The following is a 17,291-nucleotide window of genomic DNA, read 5'->3' on the forward strand; positions in this document are numbered from 1 at the left end:
ATAGCACTAAAATAATGTTATATAATTCTGCACTATGTGCAGAATTATATAACATTATTTTTAGGTTTACTGACACTTTAAGTTTAAGCTAACAATTAACCTAACATAACTATTATACTAAATTTAAAATAACTACCAATTAAATAAACTAAATTACACATTAAAAAAAAACTAACACTACTAAAAAAAAAATCTAAAATTACAAAAAATAACAAACGAAATTATTCAAAATAAAAACAATTACACCTAATTTAATAGCCCTATAAAAATAAAAAAGCCCCCAAAATAAAAAAAACCCTAGCCTACAATAAACTACCAATAGCCCTTAAAAGGGCCTTTTGTAGGTCATTGCTCTAAAGAAATCAGTTCTTTTCTCTGTAAAACAAAATACAAAGACCCCCCAGCAGCTAGTCTTCATTCATCCAGGTGGCGTCTTCTATCTTCATCCAGGCAGCATCTTCTATCTTCATCCCGGCGGCGTCTTCTATCTTCATCCCGGCGGCGCGGAGCGGTTCCATCCTTCAAGACATCGGTCGCTGAGCGTCCTCTTCATACGGTCGCTGCCGTACACTGAATCTTCAATGCAAGGGAGCCTATTCAAAATGGCTTCCCTTGCATTCCTATTGGCTGATTTGATTTTTGAAATTCAAATCAGCCAATAGGATGTGAGCTACTGAAATCCTATTGGCTGTTCAAATCAGCCAATAGAATGAGAGATACTGAAATTATATTGGCTGATTTGAATAGCCAATAGAATTTCAGTAGCTCTCATACTATTTTTTTGAGTGCAGGATTGACGTTGCGTTACAGGATAAAATGCTTGCAGTACAGCTATACCGACAAGACTCGTAATGGTTGCATTACTGTTTTTACTCTGAAATGGACATTTTTTCAGCTTTAAAACCGTAATGCAAAACTTGTAATCTAGGTGCCTTTGAGTTATGAAGTTAAGGTGACTTATTCAACAACATATTAGTTTCACAAATGGGTTTATAATTATAATGTCCGTTTTTGTGGATAGAAAGCAGAACCATTAAAGTACATCACCATTCATGTCTCTTAGTTCTTCAGCTTAAAGACACAGTAAAGTCAAAATAAAACTTTCATGAATCAGAGCATGTCATTTTAAACAACTTTTCAATTTACTTCTTTAATCGAATTTGCTTCATTCTTTTCATCATCCAATAGAATGAGAGCTGCTTAAATCCTATTGGCTGATTTAAACAGCCAATAGGATTTTAGCAGCTCTAATTCCTACTGGCTGATTCAAATTTTTCAACCAATAGGGATGCAAGGGACGCCATTTTGCATTGAAGATTCAGTGTACGGAGGCGACCGTATGAAGAGGATGCTCCACGCCGGATGTCTTCAGGATGGACCCGCTCCGCACCGCCGGGATTAAGATAGAAGATGCCGCCTGGATGAAGATAGAAGAGGCCGTCTGGATGAAGATTTCTTGACGCCTGGATGAGGACTTCGCTGCAGGGATGAAGATAGAAGAAGCCGCCAGGATGAGGGCTTCGCCGTCTGGATGAAGATCGTTCAAGCGGGACTTCAAAAACTTGTAAGTGGATCGTCAGGGGTTAGTGTTAGGTTTTTTAAGGGTTTTTGGGGTGTGTTTTTTTTTAGGTTTGGGCAGCAAAAGAGCTAAATGCCGTTTTTAGGGCAATGCCCATACAAATGCCCTTTTCAGGGCAATGGGCAGATTCGTTTTTTTTAGAATTAGGTTTTTTATTTTGGGGGGTTGGTTGGGTGGTGGGTTTTACTATTGGGGGGTCTTTGTGGGGGGGTTTTCAGGTAAAAGAGCTGTTTAACTTAGGGCAATGCCCTACAATAGGCCCTTTTAAGGGCTATTGGTAGTTTATTGTAGGCTAGGGTTTTTTTATTTTGGGTGGGCTTTTTTATTTTTATAGGGCTATTAGATTAGGTGTAATTCTTTTTTATTTTTGATAATTTCGTTTGTTATTTTTCATAATTTAGTGTTTGTTATTTTTTGTAATTTAGTATTTTTTATTTTTTGTAATGAGATACTTTTTAATTTTTATAGTAGGGTTAGGATTTTGTTAATGTGCATTTTAGTTTTAATTAATTGGTAGTTAGTTTAATTTTAGTTTAATAATTATATTAGTTTAATTGTTAGTTTTTTTGTAATTTGACAGGTAAATTTTAATTTAAGATAGGGAAATTGTAATTTTAATATAAAGAAAGGGGGCGTTAGGTTTAGGAGTTACTAGTTTAAATTAGTTTATTGCGATGTGGGGGTACTTTTGGTTTAGAGGTTAATAGTTTAATTTAGTATATTTAGTTGTGGGGGACTTGCAGTTTAGGGGTTAATAGGTTTATTATAGTGGCAGCGGAGTAGGGCTTAAAAAACTTTAGTGCAGTGGGGGCGATGTGGGCGTAAGGCTGATTAGCAGTTAATAATATTTAAATAGTGTTTGTGATGCGGGAGGGCGGCGATTTAGAGGTTAATAACTTTATTATAGTGGTGACGATGTCGGGGAGTTGCTGAATAGGGGTTAATAAATTTAATTTTTGGCGGCCATATCAGGAGCGGCAGATTAGGTTAATAACTTTAAAATAGTGTTTGCGATGCGGGAGTGCCTTGGTTTAGGGGTTAATAGGCAGTTTATGGGCGTTTAGTTTGCTTTGTAACACATTAGTTACGAGTTTTATGTAACAGTTTTGTTGCGTAAAACTCATAACTACTAGCTTGCGAAACTGATCTTGTCGGTATAGGCTGCAACACAACGCTTTTTAGTCTCACCACAAAACTCGTAATGGCAGCGATATGGAAATGCCATGAAAATCGTAATTTTTACGTGTGCGGGACTGACGTTGCGTTACAGGCTAAAAGGCTTGCGGTACAGCTATACTGACAAGACTTGTAATGGCTGTGCTGCTGTTTTAACGCTGAAATTACCATTTTTTCAGCGTTAAAACACGAACGCACAACTTGTTATCTAGCTGTGTGTCATACTGTAAATTAAGGATGGCCAAATGAAAAAAAATAACTATGAATATCTGCTATAGTTTTTGTGCCCCCATGAGCAAGAGCAAATAAATATATATATTTTGGGGGCCACTGGTGAGTGACCAAACAAGGTGGCCAAAACTCCCAAGAGCACTCAGGGGCGAGATATTCTATTTTGTCTCTTTGGTGCAGCAAGACCTTTGAAAACAATTTAGAAATACAAATTTTATCTTGAGAAATGTTTATGTTGCTATGTAGTGGGTTTTTTATGTGAAACAGAGACTGCTACATTACAATAAAAGGTCTAAAAAAAATCCCAAAGATTTTGTGTGATTTCTTCCCATGCAGGAGAGGTTGTCAATACCAGGCCCTGAGGGAGTAACAGTAGATATAGTTTAACTTGCAAACTTTGCTAAATATGTCTCTGTGTAACTGGACATTTTTATGAAATATATTATTATTTGTGTGTTTAATAGCCACAAATGTATATGTGGCCCTTTAAAAATTATGCTCAGTGGCCCCATGTGTTAGGAAATTGGCCATCAATGCTTTAAATCAAAATAAAGTCTGTTTATATCTAAAAGCAATGATACTTTTATTAGATTAAAAAAGAAAAATCTATTTTGTTGGTATTCAATTGCTGTCAATTCAACTATTTATATTACCTATTTTGTGTAAATTATCTACTTAATACAGACACTCAATTTTATCATTCTTCTGTACAGCTCATCCTTACCAACTCCCCAATTATGAACAGTTTCCCATTAAAGTAAATATTTATTGGTCAACAAATGAATATGTAGAATGAAAAGGTGAACTAATAGTATAACAGAGTTTTACTTTGTTTTATGCCTGGTATATGTGTGAGTACGGATACTTACCTAGCAGGTCATTGCCACCTCCTGCAAGCAGCTGGTAAAATATGTGAAAACTCCTTTCTCCTTTCACATGTTTCACCACCCGGGACTTTTCCAACAGATCTACAGAGAGAGATAAAGAAAATGAATATTTGTACTCTCCCAACAAAAGCTTTCCTTTAGCATCTCAACACAATCTCAACACAATACATAAAAAAGTTTAATATTAAACCTTCACATTAATTGTTTCCTTTTAAGATCCTGGGCCACTATTTTTTGTCACTTACCTCTGAGAATCAATCTCTCCTCACATTCAGCTGGGTGTAAAAACTTACACCATCCTGACTCTTATAATTCTATTTACAGTATATAATATAGCACAGGTATAATTCTATTTATATAATGAAGCACAGGTATAATTCTATTTATATAATGTAGCACATGTATAATTCTGTTTATAAAATGTAGCACAGGTATAATTATATTTATATAATGTAGCACAGGTAAAATTATATTCATATAATGTTGCACAGGTATAATTCTATTTATATAATGTAGCACAGGTATAATTCTATTTATATAATGTAGCACATGTATAATTCTGTTTATAAAATGTAGCACAGGTATAATTATATTTATATAATGTAGCACAGGTAAAATTATATTCATATAATGTTGCACAGGTATAATTATATTTATATAATGTAGCACAGGTATAATTATATTTATATAATGTAGCACATGTATAATTCTGTTTATAAAATGTAGCACAGGTATAATTATATTTATATAATGTAGCACAGGTAAAATTATATTCATATAATGTAGCACAGGTATAATTCTGTTTATATAATGTAGCACAGGTATAATTCTGTTTATATAATGTAGCACAGGTATAATTATATTTATATAATGTAGCACAGGTATAATTATATTTATATAATGCAGCACAGGCAGGGCCGCCATCAGGGGGTGACAGGGGTGACTCCTGTCAGGGGCCCAATGGGCTAGGGGGGCCCCATGAGGCAAGAACTAAAAAAAAATATATATATATATTTTTTTTTAATTTTGGCAGCCACCAGTGGGTACTACAGCAGAGTGCTAATTGAGCATGGGAAATGTTATTACAAGGAGTAAAGTATTAGCATTTGAGAGGATTTCTGAGTTTGCACTAAACCACTATCCACAGTGTGAGACAGGAATTGGCACTTTGTTTGTAGAGTGTGTGCCTGAGTCAGACGGCTGATCACTTTCATTTGCAGAGGAGGTAGGAATTACTTAGCAAATGTTTTTTATTTCTTTGTGCAATTTAGGATTGTAACTTCAGTGTGGTAGTAGTTGTATGATGGGGCCAGGGGTCCATAAAAACACATTTTTTTAGCAGCAGTGTATTTATGATTATTTGACAATGCTGTAGAAATTCTATATTTAAAAGCATGCATAAATGTTTCCTCCTCAATACACAAATGATATATATTACATTCCAGTTTACTGCCCCTTTATGCAAGGACTTTCAAGATATACCAGTGGGTACTACAGCAGAGTGCTAATTGAGCATGGGAAATGTTATTACAAGGAGTAAAGTATTAGCATTTGAGAGGATTTCTGAGTGTGCACTAAACCACTATCCACAGTGTGAGACAGACTTGGCACTTTGTTTGTAGAGTGTGTGCCTGAGTCTGGCGGCTGATCACTTTCATTTGCAGAAGAGGTATGAATTACTTAGCAAATGTTTTTTATTTCTTTGTGCAATTTAGGATTGTAACTTCAGTGTGGTAGTAGTTGTATGATGGGGCCAGGGGTCCATAAAAACACATTTTTTTTTAGCAGCAGTGTATTTATGATTATTTGACAATGCTGTAGAAATTCTATATTTAAAACCATGCATAAATGTTTCCTCCTCAATACACAAATTATATATATTACATTCCAGTTTACTGCCCCTTTATGCAAGGACTTTCAAGATACAAGGAGGCATTTTTTCTAAGATTTTTACATCTGCATAACATGTTATACTCTCAGACTAAGATTGCTCAGTGTTGGAAATGAGATAGGTTAACTTAAAACTGTTCAGTTTACTCTACAGCTGACTTAATTTTGAAATGCATACCAACAAGCTTAAATCCTGCATTTAACCAGATCTAATGGTATGAGTACCACAGCTTATGGTTCCACCAAGACCATATAGAGTACAGCATTTTCAAAATACACAAGTACAGCTGACAGATGGGAACATTTGTACACTATATTTGAAGTGGTGCTCTTGGTTGGGGAAAATATCAAACAAACATATGTCAACCTTTTAAAAGTAATTTTCTTCATCTAGCCATATACCCAGATCATTAATGTACAATTTTGAATTCACAGAATTATTTTTGTTTGCACATTTACAAATATGATTCTTTAAAAAGTGATCTCTTAATTTCTGCATTTTTTTTATCATGCATGTCACAAACTGTTGATTTAGGGGATGCAAGGTGCATAAATGTTTCCTCCTGTGAGTGTTTCTGTGGGTGTCTATGTCTATGTCTTTGTGCTTTGGTTTGTGTCTCTATGAGTGTGTATCTATTTTTTTTTCTGTTGGTATCTCTGTGAGGGTGGGTGTGTATGTCTTTGTGCATTTTTTGTGGATGTCTGTGAGGGTGTGTGCATATGTCCTTTGAGCTTGTTCTATGGGTGTCTCTGTGAGGGTGGGCGTGTGTTTGTCTTTGTGTATTTTCTCTGGATGCCTCTGTGAGGGTGGGTGTATATGTCTGTGTTTTCTGTGGATGTCTCTGTGAGGGTGTGTGTGTATGTATGTCTCTGTTTTCTGTGGATGTCTCTCTGAGGGTATGTATTTTCTGTGGGTGTCTCTGTGAGGGTGTGTGCATGTCTTTGTGTGTTTTCTGTGGATGTCTCAGTGAGGGTGTGTATGTATGTCTTTCTGTGTTTTCTGTGGGTGTCTCAGTGTGTGTGTGTATGTCTTTGTGTGTTTTCTGAGGCTGTCTCTGTTGGTGTTTCCTTGGGTGTATGTGCAAGTTTGAGTTTGTGTGTGTGTGTGTGTCCATTGTCTGTTCCTTTTTAGGACATTTTGACCTTACTACTGATTATTCACATCTTTCTACAGACTTTGAGACTAATGAGACCTTTCCAGAAGTCACCAATCTACCATTTAACCTTTAAATTATTGTTTAGGCAGTTCAGGGCCCTTCCTTTCAGCCACTGCATGCTGTTGTCATCATTTAGTTGTCATCTTCCTTTACAAAAAGATAATCAGAACTCCATATGTTGTTTTCTATATCTCCTTTTTTTTTACAAAACTGTAGTTTACCTCATTACTTGTAAGGTCAATGTAAACAAGTGCTAAGTGTCTGCTTGGGTGTCTGTGTTTGAGTTTCTTTGCGTGTTTGCTAGAGTGTCTATATGTGAATCCTTATGTGTGAGTGTGTGTTTCAGTGTATGTTACTACCTTTACAACATTTCCAAGTTTAAATAGACACAGAATAAAGTGCATATACGTTTTAGTCACTTGGTCAAAAATTGCACATGTCAAAGGAGGGGGGGGGGGGCCCTGATCAATGGTTAAGTCAGGGGCCCCAAAATTTCTAGTGGCAGCCCTGAGCACAGGTATAATTATATTTATAAAATGTAGTACATGTATAATTCTGTTTATAAAATGTAGCACAGGTATAATTATATTTATATAATGTAGCACAGGTAAAATTATATTCATATAATGTAGCACAGGTAAAATTATATTCATATAATGTAGCACAGGTATAATTATATTTATATAATGTAGCACAGGTATAACTCATTCTTTTGCCGTTGTGATCAGTAAAAGGGACAAAAAACAAGTTGGGATAGAGACAAAATATGATAATATGTACTTTAATTACTTTACCTGCAAATTTATACTGCAGTGCCTCACCATTAACCCTTTCTTTTTAGTTTCTGAATTGTACAGCTCTAACTCCCCCCACACATTTCCTTCTATGGCTGTAACTATATCTATTTTTGTTTTGGTAGAATGCATAGCGATTATCTGCTGGAGCATGCCTAGAAGCTGTGAACTCAGTTGAAATACAATGCCTGCATCTAAACACTAATAGGGGGGGGGGGGGGTGGAATTGGCTTCTCCAGGCAGTTTAGCTATGTAATTCATTTTGCTTATTTTTGACAATTATTTTAAAATAATTGTCAGCAATTTTTAAAATGTTTGTTTTATTAAAACTATTTTTAATTAATTAGCCCTTTTAGGATATGCACAGATCTCAATCTGTTTTATGTCTATTTACAGTCAATTTTAAAAGATATGTAGCAGGGATAGCCTTGAAATGTCAGCAGGGTGCATAGAAAGTTCTGAGAATTACAAAAATCACAGTTTTATGAGCTAAATTACATGAAAAACGGGGAAAATAAATAAGGAAAACATATTGCAAAGCTTTTTTATCACACATAGCTAAACATTTTGAATTCAAATCTCAAGGTGTTTATTTTTAATGAGAAGTTTTGGGAATAAAATAGTCACATGGTCTCAGGACTGTAATGAATTGCCCCTGCTAACAGCAGACTACCAATGCATATGAATTACTGTACTGTTTTATATAATTAAACAGTATGATATATGCATGTTCAAATAAAAGGAATTAGGTCCAGTAACGAATAACCTACTAGTTATTTTGACATGGACAATCAAAAGGTATATAAGAAAAAAAAAAGAAATATGATACAGACTGATGCAATTCTGCTTCTCTACACTGTCTACAATAATAAGAACTATCTAATGTTTAGCCAATAAACACAAGGCAGGTAAACATATCTCTGTTTCTTACTTCTTTATACCAGGAAGCAAAGATTTATCTGAATTCTTCAATTATGAACAGGATGCAGCTGGGATTGTGAACAACTTGACACTTCCTTCTCTGTCTAAGCCTATTTGTAACACATTGCGCTATGTTGTCCCCATTGACTGGCTAATGTAAAATCCTTTTATTTCCTACAAGGAAGGTGTCTCATGTTTTCATTCATCTAACTAGTAGTAAAAATAACAAAAGGAAAACAGGAATTGACAAATGCACACTACGTAACAGTATTATACACTCAAATTATTATTTTGTTATGAAGTTAAGACACTATCAAGAAAGAGCATGCAATTTTAAAAAACTTTCTAATTTACTTCTATTATCTAATTTGCTTCATTCTCTTGATATCCTTTGTTTAAAAGCATATCTAAATATGCTCAATAGATGCTGATTAGTTGTTGTACATTTTACCTAGTGTGACTGGCTCACCTAAGTGCATTGATATTTAGTCTTTCAACAAAAGGATATCGAACAAATAAAGCATATTAGATAATAGAAGTAAATTGGAATGTTGCTTAAAATTGTATTCTCTATCGGAATCATGATAGAAAAATGTTGAGTTTCATGTCCCTTTAAGCACTTTTAAATTATAAACCACACACATATGTATCAGCACATACTGGACTTTACAATTAATTAAAGTTAATATTACTCATGTGTATGTAAAAAAGGAGTACATATATTATGTAGAAAATCCTTTATGACAAACTCTCATATAAATAGATTACATCAACAGAATAAAGGGAATATATTTAATTTAAAATATATTAGACTTACAATTACTAATCACACCTCCCACAGGATCTCCTTTGAAGTCAAATTCAATATCCATGTATTTACCCTAAAAGGATGAGAAAATAATATTTACACAGTGTTAGAGCCATAACAAATGTCTATATTGCAGCAAAAGTGCATTTCTTGTTAAGCCAAATAAGCAGCTGTCTAGGGACTTCTTAAACTAGAACGGTCATTTCTTGGTTTATCAGATAATTCATACTTTTAAACTAGTCCCAATGTTTGTTTGTTTGTTGTTGTTTTTTTAAAAAAATAAAACTGAACACGTTAATCCCTTCCTGCCATTACGACGGCATGGAATGTCCTAGCCGTTTGGCTGTACTGAAGTCATAGGCACTGCCTAAATGGGATTGCATTCTGGAGAGGGCGCCTTGTGTCATGGGCACTCCCCCCGACACAATCTCATTATTGAAATCATGCAATCGCATGAAAGATGTACACAAATAAGACCCAGTAGGAAGGGTTAAGTGCAGTCAGTGACCACACTGGTAAACTTTATGATATTTTCTAAACATATATGTTGTTTGGTCCATAATGATGTGCTACCCAACTGTAACATAAACAGCAGGACCTATCATTTAAGTTACATGGTCTCAGGACTGTCATAAATTGCCCCTCTATCAATGTTTTGGGAACAAAATAACTATGGACCACAAATGTATTTTACTACATTTCATTTAAAAAAAATATCAGTGGACTCTCCATAAGTGATTTGTTTTAATTGGTATAGTTTCCCTATAACTGGCCTCAGTAGATGAGATTAGATTAAATAAAATGCTTTTAAAGCTGGATTACAACACGGTGACAAAGCTTTACACTTAATTTTTCAATAAACTGGTTTTATCATTTTAAAATGTTATCTACATATTGTTTTCAGGATAATACTGTGCATTGTTATGTAAATATAGCATTTCTTTCATATGTAATGTTATTTTAATATGATATGGTAGCAGGAGAAAAAGCACATTATTTTAAAAATATTGGCTCATAGGTATGAAAAAGTGACTCATGTGTATGAATCTACTAAATTCCACCTGGTGCACAGTACATGTCACTCCGTTTGGCATACAAGAATTAATAATCATGAAATCAGGTGCCCTGTGATGCATTACAGACATATTGCTATTTTTTAGACTTCACCCTAACCTTTCCTCCCCAATGCCAAGCTCTCCAATGTGTCTCTTTGGGAGCTAAAAATGATGTTGTTGGGGTAGTATGTGGTGTAACAAGCTATACAGGGAGTGCAGAATTATTAGGCAAATTAGTATTTTGACCACATCATCCTCTTTATGCATGTTGTCTTACTCCAAGCTGTATAGGCTCGAAAGCCTACTACCAATTAAGCATATTAGGTTATGTGCATCTCTGTAATGAGAAGGGGTGTGGTCTAATGATATCAACACCCTATATCAGGTGTGCATAATTATTAGGCAACTTCCTTTCCTTTGGCAAAATGGGTCAAAAGAAGGACTTGACAGGCTCAGAAAAGTCAAAAATAGTGAGATATCTTGCAGAGGGATGCAGCACTCTTAAAATTGCAAAGCTTCTGAAGCGTGATCATCGAACAATCAAGCGTTTCATTCAAAATAGTCAACAGGGTCGCAAGAAGCGTGTGGAAAAACCAAGGTGCAAAATAACTGCCCATGAACTGAGAAAAGTCAAGCGTGCAGCTGCCAAGATGCCACTTGCCACCAGTTTGGCCATATTTCAGAGCTGCAACATCACTGGAGTGCCCAAAAGCACAAGGTGTGCAATACTCAGAGACATGGCCAAGGTAAGAAAGGCTGAAAGACGACCACCACTGAACAAGACACACAAGCTGAAACGTCAAGACTGGGCCAAGAAATATCTCAAGACTGATTTTTCTAAGGTTTTATGGACTGATGAAATGAGAGTGAGTCTTGATGGGCCAGATGGATGGGCCCATGGCTGGATTGGTAAAGGGCAGAGAGCTCCAGTCCGACTCAGACGCCAGCAAGGTGGAGGTGGAGTACTGGTTTGGGCTGGTATCATCAAAGATGAGCTTGTGGGGCCTTTTCGGGTTGAGGATGGAGTCAAGCTCAACTCCCAGGCCTACTGCCAGTTTCTGGAAGACACCTTCTTCAAGCAGTGGTACAGGAAAAAGTCTGCATCCTTCAAGAAAAACATGATTTTCATGCAGGACAATGCTCCATCACACGCGTCCAAGTACTCCACAGCGTGGCTGGCAAGAAAGGGTATAAAAGAAGAAAATCTAATGACATGGCCTCCTTGTTCACCTGATCTGAACCCCATTGAGAACCTGTGGTCCATCATCAAATGTGAGATTTACAAGGAGGGAAAACAGTACACCTCTCTGAACAGTGTCTGGGAGGCTGTGGTTGCTGCTGCACGCAATGTTGATGGTGAACAGATCAAAACACTGACAGAATCCATGGATGGCAGGCTTTTGAGTGTCCTTGCAAAGAAAGGTGGCTATATTGGTCACTGATTTGTTTTTGTTTTGTTTTTGAATGTCAGAAATGTATATTTGTGAATGTTGAGATGTTATATTGGTTTCACTGGTAAAAATAAATAATTGAAATGGGTATATATTTGTTTTTTGTTAAGTTGCCTAATAATTATGCACAGAAATAGTCACCTGCACACACAGATATCCCCCTAAAATAGCTATAACTAAAAACAAACTAAAAACTACTTCCAAAACTATTCAGCTTTGATATTAATTAGTTTTTTGGGTTCATTGAGAACATGGTTGTTGTTCAATAATAAAATTAATCCTCAAAAATACAACTTGCCTAATAATTCTGCACTCCCTGTATAGACCCTATAAATGTCTTTATATATTGGTAACATTACAGTATCTTTGTTTTTTGTTTTCATATACAAAGGGATCTGAGTTTCTGCATATAACAATTTTTCTCAGTAAGGGACAGATTACAAGTGGAGTGGTATTTAACGCTCCCACTTGCGAGCTAACTCCACTAGAAGTAAGCTTTATGCGCGTGTCCGGTATTACAACATATTACAAGTTGAAAGGAAATTTTTTTTTGCTAACCAGGTGCGTGCAAAATGACAAACTTCGAATATCGAGCATGCATTAACGTATTCCCCCATAAAAGTCAATGGAGCAAAAAAGTGGAATAAAACCTTAAACTCTACAAGTGTGCAAATCCAAATGCACATTCTCAAGTGTGCTAACCTGACATGAAAATATTAATAATTCACATTCCAATGTTCATAAATATGCTTTTATATGTTTTCATCTACTTGACTGCAAAGGGCTCCAATGTACTTATATACTGTATATGTCTATATGTGTGTACATATGTATTTATGTATTTATATGTGTACATATGTATTTATGTGTTTATATGTGTATATATATTTATGTGTTTATATGTGTATAAATGTATTTATGTGTTTATGTGTATATATGTCTGTAAATACAAATATACAAATATAAATACATATGTACACACATATAGACAAAGGCCCAAATGGGGGCCGAAACGGAATAAACACATAATGTTTGCAAAAGAAGGAGCTGTGTCTTCATGATTCTTTTATATATATATATATATATATATATATATATATATATATAAATACATACATATTTAGACATGTTTGTTTGTATCTCAATGTTAAAGCCCTTTGCCTGCCTTTTTTTTCTAACACCTAAAACCTCTTTTCTATTGGATAGTGTTACTATGAGTTTAACTGTACTTTGTAAAGTATTCTTGATGTGTTTTTTGACACATTTTTGTTTTGCAAAACAGTTCATCAGAGCTCTAAGGATGGGATATCCTGAAGCACATTAACTTCAATTGCACTCAAGCGATCTTGTTTACTTTTGACTTGTGATATTACAAGCGATAAACTTGAGCGCACACACGCGATAAACACCTCTTCGCTGTTAAGCGATTCACTCGTAATCTTTTTTGTGATACTCAGCTAACTAGCTGTGGAGGGAAATAATATACAGACATTAAATCTGGCAATACAAATGCTGTAGATATGTAAATGGATGGAACAACCACCTATAACTGCTATTAAATATATGTGACTTACAAATCTGGAGGAGTTGTCATTCCGAGTAGTCTTTGCATTTCCAAAAGCTGGAAAAAATGAAAAAGACAAAACTTGTTAACATGTTCCATATTAATCATGTTTAACAGCTCACAAATCCAAAAGAAAACAGTTTTTGACACATGGGCACCAATAGAAGCTAATTATCCCAACATGATATATTATGAAAAAAAGCTGTATATCTATAAATGATTTTAATTTCTGAATTAAATATGAAATAAGGGGTTAACTTCTTGCCTGCCTTAAAGTTTCAATGGGATTCACCTGACTTTAGCAATCAAATTACCATGAAGTGTGCAAGAATTTCCTATAACCTAAGCCTAGAAGGAACAAAGCACAAAGCTTATTCTAGGTGCAGTGGTACTGGTTAAAGGGACACTAAACTCAATTTTTTTTCTTTCATGATTCAGATAGAGCATGCAATTTTAAGCAACTTTCTAATTTACTCCTATTATCAATTCTTATTTGTTCTCTTGCTATCTTTATTTAAAAAGCATGAACGTGATGCATAGGAGCCGGCCCATTTTTGGTTTAGAACCTGGGTTATGCTTGATAATTGGTGGGTAGATGTAAGCCTCCAATAGGCAAGCGCTATCCATGGTGTTGAACCTAAAATGGGCTGGCTGCTAAGCTTTACATTCCTGCTTTTAAAATAAAGATAGCAAGAGAACAAAGAAAAAATGATAATAGGAGTAAGTTAGAAAGTTGCTTAAAATTTCATGCTCTATCTGAATCCCAAAATATTTTTTTTTTAGGTTCAGTGTCCCTTTAAGTCTGCACTACAGTATCCGGCACTGTATAGGGAAGGGCCGGACACAGGAAAAAGTCCTAAGCCTGGCTTACTGCCAGTACAGGGCATATGGCATCTTTCATACTTGGGGGTTGAACAATAAAGAACGGAGACATGCAGCACCCCGTCCGGATACCCTTCTCATAGCCACCTCTAGACTGGATACACCTCCTCACAACCACATAACTTACTGGACGAAGGTATTGTAAATATTTCAATAATAAAATATATTTGATAGTATGAATTGTTAGGGGTAAAAAAAATAATATAAAATTGATCACACCTGCACCAATCTGTATTTTCCCCAATTACCTGAAGCAATTCTGTTTATAAATAGGAAATACCTAAATCTAAGATTATAATACAGTCTAAACAATTCTGATTATGGGTCCTAAATGCCAATATACCCAAAATGATCTTTAGCAAATGAATGCAGCTCATCCCTAGAGTATATTAAAGGACCAGTCAACACAGTAGATTTGCATAATCAACAAATGCCAGATAACAAGACAATGCAATAGCACTGAGGCCGAATTATGAAAGTTCTTGCGGACCTGATCCGACAGTGCGGATCAGGTCCGCAAGACCTCGCTGAATGCGGAGAGCAATATGCTCTCCGTATTCAGCATTGCACCAGCATCTCACAAGAGTTGCTGGTGCAACGCCGCCCCCTGCTGACTCACGGCCAATCGGCCTCCAGAAGGGAGGTGTCAATCAACCCAATCGTACTCGATCGGGTTAAATTGCGGCGATTCCTGTCCGCCTTATCAGAGCAGGCGGACAGGGTTATGGAGCTGCGGTCTTTAGACCACTGCTTCAGAACTGCTGTTTCTGGCAGGTCTGAAGACTCGCCAGAAACACGGCCCTTCAAGCTCCATACGGAGCTTGATAAATGGGCCTCACAGTCTGAACTTCAAATGAGTAGTAGATTTTTTTTCTGACAATTTTAAAAGTTATGTCTTTTTCCACTTCCCCTGTACCATGTGACAGCCATCAGCCATTCACAAATGCATACACACTTATTCTTGCACATGCTCAGTAGGAGCTGGTGGCTCAAAACGTGTAAATATAAAAAGACTGTGCACATTTTGTTATTGGAAGTAAATTGGAAAGTTGTTTAAAATGGCTGCTCTATCTGAATAATGAAAGTTTAATTTTGATTGAGTGTCCCTTTAAGAGTCTACTCTACACTATATAAATATAACAAATTTGAATTTGCAGGCAGTAATGTTGTTACTTGTATCAACATAAATGATACAAAATGAGATGATGGAACACCATTACTTATCTTAGCCTCTTCTTCCTGGAATTTAAAGGGATACTAACTAAACCCAAATGTTTTCTATCATGATTCAGAGTATGCAATTTTAAGCAACTTTCTAATTTACTTCTATTATCAATTTTTCTTTATTCTCTTGCTATTTTTATTTGAAAAAGTAGGAATCTAAGCTAAGGAGCCGGCCCCTTTTTGGTTCAGCACCTGGGTTGCGCTTGCTAATTGGTGGCTAAATGTACCCACCAATCAGCAATCACTATACAGGGTGCTGAACCTAAAATTGGCTGGTTCCTTAAATTGGATTCCTGCTTTTTCAAATAAAGATAGCAAGAGAATAAAGAAAAATTGATAATTGAAGTAAATTAGAAAGTTGCTTAAAATTGCATACTCTGAATCATGATAGAAAACATTTGGGTTTAGTATCCCTTTAAATCACAAGAAGAAAAAATGATAAAAGGATCAAATAAAAAAAGTTGTTTAAAATTGCATGCTCTATCTGAATCATGGAAGAAAATTTTTTGTTTAGTATCCCTTTAAGTCTGATAATTGTGGTTTTTCCAGTCATGAAAACTGAAAGAACACACAGATGGCTTCACAAGCCTAATCTTGCCATATTTCACTCTCTGATATGCAATTTGATATGTTATAATTTCTGCTGAAGACAAACAATGGAGATTTTGTTAAATCCTCATCTTCAGACAAAAGTCAGGACTCCGGACTATAATAACATTCAGAATTCTGATATGTTGCAGAAAAATGCTCTACAAGGGACGATATTACATATGTGGCGTTGCCCGCAAAAGCCGGCAATGCCGGTGTTTAGTCCGGCTTTGCTATCACATATATACGGCGCTGCATATAAATGTGGTGTGTATATTTCACTCCTCAGCCGCTATTTTTACTCCCATAAACTAACATAGAACTGCATCACAAATCGGTATAACATATTAAGCGCAAGGACTTACGCAGCAAAAATTTTGACATTTTACTCAATTTTCACTTCGCCACACATAGGCAAGCGCAGCAAGCCTTGCACTGAAAATGTGAGCACTGTAACTCCTGTAACTGCCTGAAAATATTAACAACCACCTAACGCATGCGCAATATCTAACTACCTGTCAACCGCAAACCCCCACCGCAATAACTAATAAAACTATTAACCCCTAATCCGCCAACCCCCACATTGCAATCTACCTAATAAACTATTAACCCCTAACCCGCCATTCACCCACATTGCGATCTAACTAATAAATGTATTAACCCCTAATCTTCCATTCACCCACATTGCGATCTAACTAATAAATGTATAAACCCCTAATCCGCCATTCACCCACATCGCAATTAACCTAATTAAACTATTAACCCCTATTCCGCCATTAACCCACATTGCAATTAAACTAATAAATCTATTAACCCCTAAACCACCAAACCCCCACAATGCAAATAACTCATTTACGGCCAGATTACGAGATTTGCTTTATGAGCGGCTCGGGAATAACTTGCAACTCCGCACTACCGCACTCAAATACCAGCGCTGCTTTGAGCTGGTTTTACATGCTCGTGCACGATTTTCCAATAGACATCAATGGTGAGAGCCGGCTAAAAATAAACCTAACACCTGCAATAAAGGAGCGTAAAGCTTCGTAACGCAGCCCCATTGATTCCTATGGGCAAAGAAAATTTA

The 17,291-nt window shown here is 35.9% G+C and overlaps 1 protein-coding gene across 1 annotated transcript in view; it reads right to left on the reverse strand.

The window, feature by feature from the left end:
• The window catches only part of MYO1A (myosin IA), a 182,537-nt gene that overhangs the window by 106,187 nt on the left and 59,059 nt on the right, over positions 1–17,291 (reverse strand). The window contains exons 6-8 of the mRNA XM_053708171.1: positions 13,524–13,570; positions 9,453–9,516; positions 3,856–3,954 (exon numbers count right to left, since the gene is read on the reverse strand). Of these exons, the coding sequence (XP_053564146.1) occupies positions 3,856–3,954; positions 9,453–9,516; positions 13,524–13,570 (210 nt within the window). The remainder of the gene's footprint in view (positions 1–3,855; positions 3,955–9,452; positions 9,517–13,523; positions 13,571–17,291) is intronic.

The sequence above is a fragment of the Bombina bombina genome, chromosome 3 (genome assembly GCF_027579735.1).
Source record: "Bombina bombina isolate aBomBom1 chromosome 3, aBomBom1.pri, whole genome shotgun sequence".
NCBI classification, from domain to species: domain Eukaryota; kingdom Metazoa; phylum Chordata; class Amphibia; order Anura; family Bombinatoridae; genus Bombina; species Bombina bombina.